The sequence below is a fragment of the Rousettus aegyptiacus genome, unplaced genomic scaffold (assembly GCF_014176215.1).
Source record: "Rousettus aegyptiacus isolate mRouAeg1 unplaced genomic scaffold, mRouAeg1.p scaffold_m13_p_3, whole genome shotgun sequence".
Classification (NCBI taxonomy): Eukaryota; Metazoa; Chordata; class Mammalia; order Chiroptera; family Pteropodidae; genus Rousettus; species Rousettus aegyptiacus.
The window spans coordinates 122,646,712-122,662,767 of NW_023416306.1; the positions used below are offsets into that span (position 1 = coordinate 122,646,712).

At 35.0% G+C, this 16,056-nt stretch overlaps 1 protein-coding gene across 7 annotated transcripts in view; it reads left to right on the forward strand.

Moving 5' to 3' along the window:
• TMOD3 (tropomodulin 3) overlaps positions 1–16,056 on the forward strand; it is a 57,915-nt gene that overhangs the window by 5,658 nt on the left and 36,201 nt on the right. For 4 of the 7 annotated variants that reach the window (XM_016162679.2, XM_016162678.2, XM_016162683.2 and 1 more), the window contains 2 exons: positions 1,398–1,457; positions 14,602–14,794. In XM_016162679.2, coding sequence (XP_016018165.1) covers positions 14,669–14,794 — 126 coding nt within the window. In that variant the 5' untranslated portion in view covers positions 1,398–1,457; positions 14,602–14,668. The remainder of the gene's footprint in view (positions 1–1,397; positions 1,458–14,601; positions 14,795–16,056) is intronic. The other 3 variants (XM_016162682.2, XM_016162681.2, XM_016162684.2) reach the window with 1 other exon arrangement.

Sequence of the window (16,056 nt, forward strand, 5' to 3'; positions counted from 1 at the left end):
TTGGAAAACCCCTGTCCTTTCTTTCTCTGCGGCTTGCGTGGACTCTTCAGTTTCTTTCTATGCCTCTGCTCCATTCCAGGACATTAATTTGGTTTTTTTAAAATAGTGTGCATCACAGAATTATCTCGATTACTGAGTTTTTGGTGCCCTCTTAAATCTTGCACCTGAGGCAAGTGTCCCCTTCCCTCACCCTAGCCCCAGCCCTGGTCCGCTCTCTCCTCGGTAGACTGGCTTTCTCTTGGCTTCTGCTTTCCCCTTAGCTTCAGCTTAAATATGCCTTTGGCTTGCTGTAATGCTCTCTCCAGATTGAATGATACTTGATCTCTCAACTAAGGTGTTATTTCACAGCTTTCCAGATTCCTGGAGAGTTGGATTTGATTTATCTTGCTTGGGTTGGGGGAACCCCTGTACCAAACATCTATGAGGAAAGGGCATTGTTATGTGGTTGCTTAGGCTGTGTTACTTCACAGGCCTGGGATAAGGGTGGTCCCAGATAGTGGGGCTTAAGGTTGCTCATGCCCAAACATGCTTACTCTGATGTCAGAGGTCAGAGGGAAGTGACCATGCCTTATCTTTTTTGTATCTGTACTATGTCTAAAAGATTAACAGCTAAAAGGTAGGTGGGCCTATTACATGATAATCAGAACAATATTTTTAATATTTAAATTACTAAAATTTCTTCTATCATTTGGAAGATTTCCAATTTTACAGCAAGTTAAATATTTTAAATAATTTCTGAAATTTATGTCCTAGTTCAGAAAGAATAGGGGAGCAGAATATTGATAATTAAACAAAGAGTAATAATAGGTGTCCTGACTCTGCCCCTTAGCCCAATTAAGATATGGTAAAACTAGGTCTGCACATCATTGATCTCAAACCTTACTGATCCTCCCTCGTTATTTTAAAATACATTTATTTAGTATCTACTATTTTACAGGCACTATGTTGGGCTGACAATATAAAAATAGATGCCTGCCCTCAAAGTCCTCACAGCTTATGGAGAAGATAGATATTTATACAACTGATTATAATATGGTGAAATAAATGTTGTTAGAGGTGTGGGCAAAGTGGTGACTTAACACCTCTCTTCTGCTGTTTTGTGTACATCCATCTCTCACTTTTTTGAATTCTCTTTTTTTAGCCTTCATCTCTTTCACCCAATCTCTGCAATTAATTGTATTATATGAGTCATAGTATAGTACTCTCTCATTTACCTAACATGAACTAATGAAGTATTTCTTTAAAATGAACTTTGAAAATAATAGTGACTTTATAAGCTAACATTTATTGAACACTTGCTCTGTCAAGAACTGTTCTAAGTGATTTATATATATTCATTTAATGGATTATTATAGTAGTCTTATGTGATAAGTACTATTTTTATTCTAATTTTACAGATAAGAAAACAGAGGGACAAAAAATAGTTCACCATCTTGTCCAGGATTACAACAAATCCAGTAAGAAATTGAAATATTTTTTAAAACTATTTTAAATGTCATTTAAAAATGTTATATTGTAAACATTTTTCCTGGTCTTCTTAAATGGAATCCTGTAAACTTAATTTAACCAAGATGATTTGGAGGCTCTAGAATTTAGAATTCATTGTGTGCATTAGGTATTACTCTGTGCTATTGAATTGCCTTCTGAGGTTGTTGCAAACTATAAGCTATTGGTAATTGCGTTAAATTGGCCCATACTTTCGTGTTTTAGTTATTTAATAGTTTTTGCTTCTCTTTTGCCTCCACCTATTGCTTCTTATCAGTTACTATCACTTAAGTTATTTGCTTCTGTTAATGTATAATGTATGGTAACAAAAGTAATAATATGATGAAAAGTATATTATAGAGGCAGTGTGATATAGGGTAGAAAATATGGATTCTAGGGTCAGGTTCAAATTCATATCCTGTTGAGAATTTGTATATCCTTGGACAGGCTCTTTATTCCTTCTGAGCCTGTTTCTTTATAAAATGGGAATAGTTGTATTTTACAGAGTTATTATGAGAAGATATATATGATAAAGTACCTGGCATACAACTGGTATGTAAATAATTGATTCTCTTTTCTGTTCATTATATTGGAATATGGGATATGGCCTTTGGTAATCTGAAAAATTTAGGTAATCTGAGAAACTCAGGTAAACTTCTAAGATGTAAGATATAGACAGTTTAAATAATAGTTTATAGTTGGTGTTACAGTGTTAATTTTGGAAATATTATCCTGAACTGTTTTGGATCCTTATACTAAGCTCTCAGCAACCTCCTCTCCTTCTGTGCATTAAGTTGCTTTTTACTTCTGTGTGGCTCTCCTGATTTCCTTTGTATGCTATTAAAGGAAAAATGTCCTTTATCCCTTTTTAAAAGAACCTATGCCAAAACAGACCTTATGACCCTAGGGACAGCATGCCAAGCTTCTTGGCCAATAGCAATGATTTCTCAGACTTCCTTTCTTTCATCAGTTCTGCTTTTTCAACTCTCATGATTTAGATAATAATTTTTCTTTCTATCTCCAACCCTTCCACTTCTTTTTTCCTAGAAACTATCTCCACAAGCTGTATAGTTCTCATTATTTCAGCAGTTTTATATGGTTTGGATTTTATTGTATATGTGTATATTTCAAAGGCTATATTTTGGTAGTTTTCATTATTTATAGTGAACTCTGCTGTCTTAATATCTTGAAAAATGTCAGTTTCTGTACTGGAGATTTTTGTGCCTTCTATTTCGAAATGCCAGTAAAAACCTCTGAATACCCTGTCCTTACTGGATTGTTGGATGCTTTACCGCATGCAGATATTCCAGGTCAAGTCACCAAAGTTTCTTTTTTTTTAAATAATTTTATTAAGGCTTAATTTACATATCATAAAATTCATCCCTTTTTAAGTGTACAATTCAATAATACCAAACACCTTTTCTTATCAAAAGCCCTTCAGTGCTCTCTTTGGTCTATAAGAGGATAATTTTCTTGCCCTTTCCTTTCCCAAGACCACTTATGGTGGGTTGTATGGATGTCGCTCCTGGCCGCCACCTGGTTACTTACAAATAACCCGTCTGTTGGTTATTGCTTCAGTTATTCATTCTGGATATAATACCTCATTAAGAATGAGGTTCTGTACAGTTGGTATACAGGGTCAAGCTGGTGGGACAGTGCCATTTACTTGAAGAATGGATCCCTTCTGCCTGAAAGACTGAGGGAGCTCATTCTCTCTTAGGTAATCTTCACCTGATGAGAAGTACATCCCAACTCCACAGCATACCAAGTTTCTTGGATTGGTTCTATGTTCCCCACCTTCCACATGAGACAACAAAACACATTATGCAAATTGTAGGCAGCTGCCTCTTCAACCATAACTTTCTGCACGTTAGTCTGAAAATTAATTTAATTACTATAGCAAAGCTTTATGTTCCCAGTGAAACCAGTGGTATCCCTAAAAGTCACAAGTGTGCTATTTCTCTGAAGGTGTGTATGAAATGCCTTCACCATGTAGGAGTGAAGCATAGTCCATTGAGGAGCATGCAGTCATACCAGTCAAGGCACCAGAAACCTGAATCTATGGAAAGTATTGGGGCAGAAAGGCATGGTGCAACCTGAGTATTGCTGACTTGCAGAGTAGAAAAGAGAGTAAGGTTGGAAGAGCTAGGAAAGGCTTTGGAGGGAATAGATCTAGTCTTTGAAGGATGCACAGAGTTTGGATAGAATGGAGAGGTGAAATTTAGGGATGGGGTAGGGAAGATTGTTGAAGAGAAGTGCACACCATTGTGGGAAACAAATGAGGCCAAGGGGTGAAGCTGCGCTTAGGATATTTGTGAGACCCTGAGGAAGCCAGCCTTTTTAGAGCAGAGGGTTCCTAGTAATTCTTATTAAAAGTAGAAAGGTAGAGTTTTATCAGGATCACCTGAGAAACTGTCAAAACACAAACACCTAGCAAATAAGACAAATTTCTAACCAAAGGAATGAAATATAAAAGCACTTTCAGGAAGCATAGGTGTCTATGGTCAAGATCTTTAGAGCAAGAAAACAAGAGCTGAGAGTCAGGCAAGGAGTTTGTCCTTGGGAAGAGAGCTTGGTAGAGCATTGTTTTTACTTCCTCTCTTTATGAGGCTCTAGAAGTTTCACTTGGTACTGAAATGTTCCTGGGAAGGGACAGGATCCAGAGACACAAGGCTTCAAAGGCCTGCATAGAACGTTGGAAAAATTAAAGTTATTTCTCTTAATATTTTCTTAGGGAAAAGAGAAAAACACTCCAAAACTGGCCCCAATCCCAGGTTCAGAGTTTCAGTTATATAGGGGCTTTGGTTTCAAGCTATGGAACTTGGGAGAATATATAAGTACATATTACTTTAAATGATTTTTGCTATTTGTCTTATAGATTGTTATTTTTTTCTTAATGTTCTGAAATTCTTCTAATAGGACTTTTTGATGGCTAGTGCTTTTTGTTTTGTTTTTTTTTCACCAAAGTACTTTTTGCTATTAACTGGGTGTGGCATGCATAATTCAAAAGTCAATGACAGTACTGTTTTTTATCATACATAGCATCAGTGCAACAAACAATTGCATTCTTTAAATTAAAAATAAATGCACATGATACAAAACCCAAAAAGGACCACTGGATATATAGTGGACACTGAGTGAATATTCTCCCTGTATCATCAGCTCTCCAGTTTGTCTCTGATTCTTCAGGATCTTTCCCAAGGCACTTTTTAAAAGTTGAGTGATCTTAGACTTTTAGATTTATTTACTATTACTTTTTTTTATGATAATAGAAAAAGTGGGTCAGATTTCAGAAATGGAGGTGGATGAATAATGAGGTTGGGCGGCCCCTCTGAAATTCCTTAGACTATCACCGTCTGAAACTAAAGCCTTTATGAAGCCTGTTGCCCAAAGCCCTCTTTTCTAAATTCCAGATCTATTTTCTTTATTATAGAGTTTTATTCCTGGTATCTTCCAGTACTGCCCTACTCTTAAGTGTCTTGGTTTTCAAATTGAATTAAAGACAGTAGTTGCATGCTTTAAATTTATTTTAAAAAGAGAAAATGAACTGAAGGCAGAAATGAATGCTATTTTAGCATTATTACTGTATTAATAAAATGTTTAATTTTACGATTAAACTTTGCATTCATTTCTATGGTTTATGATGTGTTGCAAATTCTTGTTTTCATAGAAACATTTCTAATTTTATGGGAAAATAGGAAATGATTTGTAGAAATTTGCTTTATTTGATGACTTTTTTCAGGAAAGTGTTTATAAATATGGTCATTCTACTTTAACTTTTTTCCTCTAGTACTTAACATTGGCCCATGTTTGACTTCAGTACTTACTTTTCTTGTTGTTTAATCTATCCGTTCTGGTTTTTCAAGTCACTTTCCTGAAGTATTTCACTTTATTGTTTTTGTGCTTATCTAGCATGATTCAGCTTTCATTTTTTCCTTTCTGCTTAAACATTGTTGATCTCAGCAGTGATGAGGGCGTTACTATTTTTTCTAAGGTTGGGTTAAATGGCATTTCCTTAAAATCATAGACTGTTAGAGGTAGAAGAGACTTGAGTCCGTTGAGCCCAGGGCTAAAATGAACAGGCCTTTGCCACTTCTCTCTCATCTGTTGTTGACATATAGAATTGCTAGAGGATAGGGTTCTGCACACCCATGGATGTAAAAAGAGAGTGGAGAAAGCGAAGAGACATCCCAGTGATGGATGTGCACCACTTCGGTAATGATGAAAGGGGGCAAGAGAGAGGGTATGAGGGAGAATTAGATTTACTTTCACTATATGCCCAACTTTGCGAGTCACCACTTTTATAAAATGATAGAAATAGTGTATCAAAAGAATATTTAAAAGTACTAAGTCTGTTCGTAGTACATTTAACATTAAATCTACAATTATCGAGTATTACAGTCTCTGTGCCCTGTTTGTGCAATGTCTTTGATTCTTATGGTCTCTTAAATTCCAGTTTGAGAAACATTTATAAAGTGGGGTGATAGAACAAGATTTTGTTCTATCCAATTTTTTCTGATTCTTTTCCTCTTATTTCCATGGTCCTTTTCCTCTCCCTATGCCCTACCCCCCACCCCCAGTCCAGTGTCCCCTCTCCCACATAACAGTACATTAAAGAGGCACTTAATAAATGTATAAAAATATATATATTGATTTGAAGATGGGAAAATTGGTAGGATTGAGTTTTTTAAAATGAAGGAAAAAACTAGGTCAGAAGCCCAGGAATTAAGATGGGGTGAAACAGGAAAGATGTTACCATTTACTTTTTGTTCATTGCATCATATTCAGCTTGCTCTTAGCATGATTTCTTTTAGACCTAGCCTAGTTTATTTTAAGATTTTGTATATATTCCAATGCTTACTAACTTGGTGGATTAACAATTTTGCAAGAGGAAGAATGAGTCATAACGATACTTCCCTTTGGGAGAGAAAGAGAAAGAACACCCTCAGATTAGTCTTTCCATTATATACTTGGAAGGGATTCAGCATTTTGATTGATAGCTGAGCACTGATAAGCTTTCCCTGCAAACCATCTCATATCATATTTGGTTTTGTCCACAATATGACTGGTTAAAGAAGGCTCTTTTATGTTAACTAACAAAGATTAAAAGCTATGTAACCTTATTAAGCAGAGAGACTCATTCATATGCTGTTGTTTCTATTTTAAGATTTTTTTATGTAACAATTTTTAGAAAAGCTTCAAGATTTCCTGATCACCCATTATATTAAACTAATCAAATAATAATAGAAGAAGAAGACTGATAAACATTTGATACTGAGGAATTGGGTATGCTAAGGGTGTGGTTCTTGTGGCGTTCATCTTTGGTATGTACCGACTAGGTTCCTGTTTGACCTTGCCTTCTATCTCTGGTGCTGCAGCTCCACCAAGAAGAATAAAAAGAAGGAAGTGAGCTAGCACTGAAAAATTGTTTTTGAAGTGGTATGGGTAACCTGTTAACTATTTTCTTGTAATAGTCATAGAAATGATCTGGCTGCTTTCTTCTTTAAGTTGCCTTCAGTAACCTGCTTCCAATTAAATCTCTTTGCTTTGGCCCTAACAAGTTTTTCTGGGCTGCCCTCAGACTTCAGACTTTTTCTTATCTTACATTTTTGCCATCTTTAGATCTCATTTTGAAAATTCAGGATGGCATCAGTAGCAATGACAGAGAAGACAGGGCTATTTAGCTCATGTCACACTTGGGTCGGTTAGTTTCCAAGGCACTTTAACACAGAATAATCAATTACCATTTTCTCAAACTTTTCTGGGCAGAGCAACTAGCTCACTCAGATGTGCCCACATTTGGGTAGACCATAGCATCCCAAGAACTCCACAGAAATTATTTAATGTACTGTCTCTTAACGCTTACTATGTGGAAGAGTCAGTGAACCAAACAAAAGGATAGATTTAGCATCCAATTTATTTCCTTTAAGAAAAGGTCTTATTTACTATAAAAGTAATATCCATTATATACAATTAAAATAAATGGTTTTCATTTTTTATTAGTTAAATACTGTATAAATAGTGCTTTGGATACAGTAGGCACAAGTACTTTTTTTTTTTGGTTATAATTACTGTTATCTAGAATCATAAACTTAAAAAAAGGAAATGACCTTATGAGACTTAAAACTCCCTTGCAGTTGAGGAATCTACCACATACTGTTGCTGACAGATATTTATACTCAGCCTATGCTTTTAAGAATGCCAGGAATAAGTAGATGACTTTCTTTACTCCAGCTTCCCCATCAAAGAATGTTCCTCAAACCAGCGGAAATGAAACTCAAAGTTAACATTAATAAGAATGCATTTAGGTGCTTTAAATGTTAAAATCTCCAAGCAGAAGTAACTTATTTTAAAATTGTTTCCAGATTAATTCTGAAGCCAGGTCCAAACAAAATGAAAGAGAAATGTTGATTTGAATTTTTTAATCAAAGCAAATTGAAGCAGATACTTAGGAAGTTATTGGATGGTGAACCACATCCAATTTAAGCGATTATATATTTATCCAGAGGGAATATTTTGATTTTAATTACTATTATCTAATATATATCACCATTGAAATACTTTTATTTAAAAATAAACATGTAAATCACTCAAAGTTTTCTTTGCCATGAAAGGATAATGAAACTACCAGTCAATAGTCAATATCTGAAACGAAAAGACAATGCTGAATAATACTATAATGAGGGAGAGCTATGCTGCCTAGGCACTGTCTCTCTGAGCAAAGGAAACCAGTTTCTTATACAGAGTTTTCGGGACACGTGGAATTTCCAAACTGGCAAATTTTTCAAGTCCATAGTGACATCATCTCTAGAAACATGATTATTTAGGTGAGTCTGTTGATTGGTTGGCTAGCACTTAGAGAAGTGATTATTGGAATGAGGCTGTTCCTAATTGGCTGACCTTCAGAAGTGAGAGGCCGAAGGTGATTGGCTTGCCAAGGCAAATTTTTGATTTTTTTTTTTTTTTGGATAACTGCTTGTTACAATGGCTGCAGAAAAATCATTCTTGTCAGCGTGAGAACTTTAATTCTCAACATCAAATACACGTAATTGCGCAATGCAAGCATATATAGCAGGTCCTTGAGTAACATTTTGTTCAACATCGTTTCATTATAATGTTGATAAAGTGCTGTAGGAACTTAACTTATGTTTATATCAAATATCCTATGGTAAAATTGGTTTCATTATATATTGTTTCACTTAAAGTCACAGAACTTACTGATGACATTGAGGATTAATGTATTAAAATTTTCTTTTTGAGGTATAACTTAGAGTGAAGGAAGAAAATCTTAAGTGGAAAGCCTAATAAATTTCTATATATGTATATACTTGTGTAACTACCGCCAGTTCAAGATATAGCAGATTTTCACCGCCCCAGAATGTTCTCTAATTTCCCTACCTAATCAGTGCTTCCCAATAGCTATTTCTATTCCCATGGGTTAGTTTCGCCTGTCCTTGAATTTTATATACATGAAAGCATGTAGTATGTATTATTTTATGTCTAACTTTTTATATTCCTTCCAACATAATGCATTTGAGATTCACTCATGTTTTTGCACATATGAGTAGTTGCTCTTTATTACTGTGTAGTATTCTATTTCATGATTATACCACAATTCATTTGTGTATTCTCTTGGTAATTGACATATGGGTCATTTCCAGTTCGGGGATATTATGATTAAAGCTGCAGTGAACGTTTCTGTACATCTTATTTTGTTAACGTAAGCACTCATTTCTCTTCAGTATATAGGTAGGAGTGAAATTGCTATGTCATTATGGTATGAGTTGTTTAGTTTTAATAAACATTACTAAATAGTTTTCCAAAGTGGTTGAATCAGTTTGCACTCCACCAGCAATTTGATGAGTGTTTCAGATGCTCCACATCCTTGTCAACACTTTATCTAGGCCCTGAAGAATGTGTAGGAGTTTGATTGAGGACAGTGGTAAATGAGAAAGAATGCCTTCATTCTAGAGAGAGGGAATAGAATAAGTAAAAGCATAGAAACCTAAAAGTTTTGGCCTGTTTGGAGTATAGGCTATGTGATAGGGAGCAGCTGGAAATGATAGTGGAAAGCTAGCTGGGACCAGGTTGTTAACTGTGTATTTCTTGCTTAGAAATTTGGACTTTATAAGCAAGGTGAAGTTGATAGTCAACAATAAAGGTGTTTGGGTATTAGGTTATAGAGTCTAGAGATAAAGGTATAGGCTTTAAATGTTTTAATTGTTTTGGTTGTCATGTAGCTTACAGTGAAAGGTTTAAAAGGTATGTTAGTCATATGCAAACTTAACTTTTCTACCATTTTTCTATGTTTGAATCTCAGGGAAATCTTTGGTTACATAATGCTCTGTCTCCATTTTGTGCAGATACATTCTTTAGGTATTAAGACTGCTTCCGTATTAGTTTAGAACAATTACAGCAGTTCTACCTGGTGCTGACACAGTGATAAATATAAATGTAAACATAGTATCTGAAATTTTATAATAGTGCATTTTTTTAAGTGATCCGAAAGATCTAGAATATGGCCTTAATTTTTTTAAAATTATTCAGATCGAAAGCTAAAATTATAATTGTCTTGGTGAAATGAGATTGCTATGAATCCATCTGAAAATTAGGAGAATCCTGTAAATCCAGTGTGAAAAATAAGGAAGACTCTAGAGATAAGTAATATCCCAATGTCCCTGAGTATAACCTCCACCAACTGAAGTCAGGAAAAGCAGTGGCAGAGTGAAAAGAAAAGCATACCATGGCAACAGTCCCTATGGTCTTTGGGGATTGTTTTAACAAAGTTCTTTAGCCTGTGAGTAGGACAAGATAGGCTGCCACAAGAACGTGAGACCTAGTTGTCAGAATTTATACAATGTGAGCTCCCTAGAGCAGTGGATCTCAAAGTGTAGTTTCTGACCACCACTGTGTTTGAAAAGCCGTACCTCAGACCAGTCAATCAGGAAACGGAGTGGGGCTATATGTCTTAAGCTCTCCGGGGATTTCTAGAATTTGAAAACTGCTACCCTAAAAAGTGAGTGAAGGATAAAGAATTAAAGTCTGAACATGTCAGAATTTCAAATTTAAAAATTTTCTACTTTCTAACTTATTTGGCAAAACTAAGTTTTGTGTATATACAAACTTTTTGCTTATATATGAGAATATTATGCTTTAATATTATTCCTGTGTGTTGTAAATTATCTTTGTTACTTTTTTTATGAATTGCATTTTGTTTGCTTGGGGATTTAGAAAAGATACTGTAGACACAGGATAGACTTAAAATACTTTTCTAGCACACTAGACTCACCTCTTCATTCAGAATTTATTCGCCCTCCAGTAGACAGATGTCGAAGGACAAATGAGGACATCCCTAGGACAGAAAACGAAGCAAAGCACCGTTTCCAGAGCTTCCCTTCCTGAGGAGTTTCTGAGCTTCTTGCTGCTAACACTTGGAACATTTTCAGTACACAGACATTCCTCAATAGAGAGTTGAAACGGAAGCTATAATCAAGTTAATGAATCTGAGAATGTGAGCACCTGATGAAAGAACGGCTACTGATAAGTTTTGAGTGACTAGGTAGAATGAGCACTGGTTGTTTGCTTTCTATTGAAGCAGAATCGAAGCTTCTGGGGTACTTTAGTATATTACCTAGAATTTTTGGCAAAATTTCATAATCTGAATCTGAAGGAAATGGTTTTCTATTGCTTTGAGAAGGAAAAACAGGCCAAAGAAGTAAATTCCATAAAAAATTAAATGAAAAACACTTAAAAATATTTTCCCATAGAAAATACCAAGTAATCTAAGTAAAATTTGAAAGAAAATGGAAGAGATTCTTTTTACATATAACCGACCAAGATTAGTATCCAGAATGTATTAAGGGCATCTGTTTTTAAAAAAGATAAACAGTACCATATAAAAATGGACAATAGATTCTTCACTGAATAAGGAACACCATTGGTCAGTGAATGAACATATGAAAAGATGCTCAACCTTATCATAGTTCAGCAAAATGCAAATTAAAACAACAGTGCATTACAATTTCATATTCACCGGAATGGTCAATAATAAAAACTCTGGTAATACCAACAATTAGCAAAGATGCACAACGATGAATTGTCATGTACTGAATCTTCTAGGAATGTAAGTTGATACAACCACTTTGAAAATAGTCTGACATTACCTAGTAAAGTCGAGTATAAGTATACCCTTTCCCAGTAGTTCCATTCGTAGGTTTGAACAACTTGGCGAAACTCTTGCACATGTATACCAGGAAACAGGAAACAAGGTTGTTTATGGCAGAAAAATAGAGGGGAGGAAAACTACACATAACTCAGATGTTCATTTATACAATTGAATACTATATAGAAATGAAAATGAAAGAATACAGGTTTAAGTATCTGCTCAAAACAATTTTGAGTGAAAAACAATCACAGTAGGATACATACGTACCGTTTAAGTCCATTTATTTAAAGTTCAAAAAAACAGCGCAAAACTAAAACTGTTAAGGATAGGTACATTTAAGGTAAAACTAAAGAAAAGTCAAAGAATGAGTAATTCAAAATTCAGTACAATGGCTACTTCTTTTTGGGAGAGAGATGCTACGAGGAACATGAGGGTACTAATAATCTCTAAAGCTGGGAAATGCATTCGTGGTGTTTATTTTATTCTTTAAGCGGTAGTATAAACATGCTTTCTATGACAGATTTTACTTTGGGATAAAGGGCATTCTATTAGAGAAAACTTTTTTTAGTCACTCTAAGCAATATCATGTTCTAAACATAGAATCTGGATGATATATAGAATTGTAGTGCCTTCTTAATAGGATGATTATTGAATTTATGGCCTATACTGGGATACTTCAGACAATAAAGGGAAAGGATGCTCAAAACTATGTATTTTTTGAAATATTTGTTGACTAAGAAATTGGCTTTATTATATACAGTCATGTACTGCTTAATAATGCAAATAAATTCTGAGAAATGTGTCATTAGGCGATGTCATTGTCGTGCTGAACATCATAGAGTGCACTTAGACTAACCTGGTTGGTATAGTCTGCTGCACACCTAAGCTATATGATTTAGCTTATTGCTCCTAGGCAGCTGCTGCTTGCACAACATGGCATACTGTTTTACAAAAAACTTCTTTTTTTACAAGTAGAAAGAGTACACTCTAAAATAATGATAAAAAGTATAGTATAGTAAACACATAAATCAGGAATATAGTAATTTATTATCATTATCAATTATTATTTTGCACTGTACATAATTGTATGTGCTATATTTATAAGACTGGCAGTGCTGTGTGTTTACGTCAGCATCACTACAAACAAATGCATTGCACTTTAACATTACAATGGTTACGATGTCACTAGGTGATAGAAATTTTTTAGCTCCTTTATAATCTTATGGGACCACAGTTGGATCTGCGATCTGTCGTTAACAGATATGTCATTATGTGGTGCACGACTGTATTATAAACTTCAAGAAATTATTTTAAGCCACATTAAACATTTCTTTTGTAGTGATTGTCTAAACATTAAAAACAGCATAAGCTAAATAATTATTCTTGACATATATTCATATGCTTTTTATCAATTTCTTACCCTCATCTGTCTCAAATACTGTCATTGGCATTTTTATGAAGGGAGTATTTTTTCAAAGTGATTCCCTCTCCCCCCTAAAATTGCCTGCCATCTTTAAAATGGCATTTTATATAGTTAATATATTCGAAAGTACTGATACCTTCCATTGAATCTTCTCTGCATGCTAGACTGTGTTATTTGTAATTGAGAAAATACACTCTCAGGATACTTGGTAAGCTTGCCGTCTTAAAGTTGAAAGTACAAAGTGGAGGTTTGCCACAATTAGTAAAGACAATAATGATAATAATAATTTGTTTTAAAAAAAATCCAGGATAACTACTAAAGTGATGAAGTTCCAGCAGAACAGGTGTAAGCCAGACGTGTTTTGGGCAACAACACAAAATGCCTGCAGTTTATCATCTGCATAAACACTGTTCTATTAATTTGCTTTTGTTGGACCCAGGTAGTTGCTAGTCATATCACTGGCTGACAGACCCTTGTGGTGAACCGTCCTTTCTTCTTAGGAGATGAAAACATAACAGGATCCTTAAAATGTTACTGGTTTGAAAACGGAGGAAAATATACCAGTTAAAATATTAAGTTGGGAAAAATGGGGGAGGGGAAAGTAAAGGAAATAAAACTAAACTTTGAAGTACTGGTCGTTTTGCAGCCAAGAAAAATTTAGCCAAATAACTAAGTTTAAGGATTGTTTTCTAATTCACATAGGAATATTTAATGATATAAAAATGATCTACATATATGCTTTATTTTTACTTCACACTTTTTTGGAACTTATTTTAAGTATCTTCTCCCGTGGGAGAGCCCTGTGGTATCGGGAAGAGTGCTGCTTATTGAGTTACCACATAGCTATTTGGGAGAGATCTACATGGTGAAGAAATGGTAAAAGTACTTACCTATAATCAGACCCTCCTGATCAACTGTGCCAATTAGTGGATGACATGTCCCAGCACGGTTTTGAGTATTTTACTGAAACATTTTCAGAATGCCATATTTTTTCCTTTAAAAATGCCTTTAAAAAATTTTAACGCACCTTCAAAAAAATTTTTTCCAATGCCAAAATGCTGTTCCTCCAATGGGGAGTGTAGTAATTACTAGTAATAGTAAGTTCTGTATTGAGTCAAAAAATAATGTTCCTCTAAGCAATTTACAGTAAAACAACTGTATCTCAAACATATTGTCTTTAAGTACAGTACTGTGGTAGCAATCATTTGAAAGGCATTGATGGGAAAAAATGTATTTTGGCACGCATTATATGTTCTTTCCTCCTAAAACTCAGGTATCAGGAAATCTAAATTCTATCAAGTAGACATTTTAAATTGATTTAAATTTTATTCCTTCCTCCCTCTCTTTTTTCCCAGGTTTTCGTTTTGTCAACAAATGACAAAAGGTATTGAATGACCCATAGAAAAGGATAGTGTGTGAGATATGGTCAAAGAATATATAACATGTGGCAATTATATTTTATTTAACCTAATAATAGATCTAAGTAGGTAGAGAAATTTAATTTTTTTTTCGTTTCTTCTCTCCAAAGCTTTAAGAAAAAGTAGACATCACTTCTGACTGTACCGAATAGCAAAAACTAAGTGACATTGCAAAGCATGGCACTGGCATTCCGGAAGGACTTAGAAAAATATAAAGACCTCGATGAAGATGAGCTCCTTGGGAATCTATCAGAAATAGAACTGAAACAACTGGAAACTGTTTTGGATGATCTCGACCCTGAGGTGGGTGCTACCTAATCAAGAGAAATGAAATAATTTTTCAAAGCCTTTGAAATTAAGTAGTGTTGTAGCCGCCAGCCCCCGAAAGACACATGGACCACTAGAACTCAGTGAGTTATAGGGAACACACTCTTTATTCAGCCAGCTGGCTCTGCCAGGGTGTGCAGACCCCAAATTAAGCAGCCCCAAAATGTAGAGGTACAGGGTTTTTAAGCCCAAAATCCCATTCTTCATTATGTCTGAACACAAAGGTCTATTTTTCTTCTATTCATTACCTATTGACACACCGGTTGGGTGTGCAAGTGGGGGTACAGAAGCAGAAAGCTTATTGTTAGAATGTTATGTCCCTATGGGTGACAGTCTATGTTCCCATGGGCATAGCCAAGCAGTAATTTCCAGTAAGAGTCAATTTTTCAGCCACCACAGTAACTGTCTTTGAACAGTTAGCTTTTCTGTGACTTTCCCAGGCACCCCTTTATCCAAATGAATTTTTTGCCTCCTCTCTAGTTCCTCCACTTCTCTCTCCATATCTTTACTGACATGATTGTTTTAAACTGCTTTTCTCCAACATCCTTATTTTCAAAGATCTCTTAAAATTTTTTCTACTGTAGAAAATAGTTTCTCTCTGGGCAGGGAGGAATGTTTTTGTTAAAGTACAGCAGATGATTAGCTCTTTGTATGCTGACCTCTGTGCCTCTTCAGAGCTGCCTATCAGGATGGCTGCTGTGTAGAGTGTATCTGCAAGGTTCTTTGTGACTCTGAATCTGATTGTCACCTTTCTAAAAAATGCTGACCAAATCGAGTAAGTTCCTAGTCATCGGTAGACTAATCTAAGGAGACGCTCAGCAATAGTGCAATCCATTTAGAGCAGACTTGAAAAAATATATATATAATGTTTTAATTTGCAAAATGGATGTTGTTTGTCTTATAAATGACACTGGCTAAGTAGAGACCCTTGACCCTCAAACCGTTATTCCCTGGTACATATGGGGTGGGCAGTGAGGGGAGAACCCTATTTAATCTGAAGGTAATGGTTATTTGCTAGGCTTCTTTTCTTTACCCAGTTTTTTTATGCCAAAACATTGATTTTTAGTGCGTTCTAGGACTGAGATAGAGATTGTTTTATAAAATTGTTCTTGTTACTACTACACATTCATTTCCTGCTGGAGTGTTTTTTAATTTTTATTGAGAATTAAATACACTCCTATTTTCAGCATTACTTTAGCACTTGGATAATGTATCTGTACTATAATTCAAATCCCTTA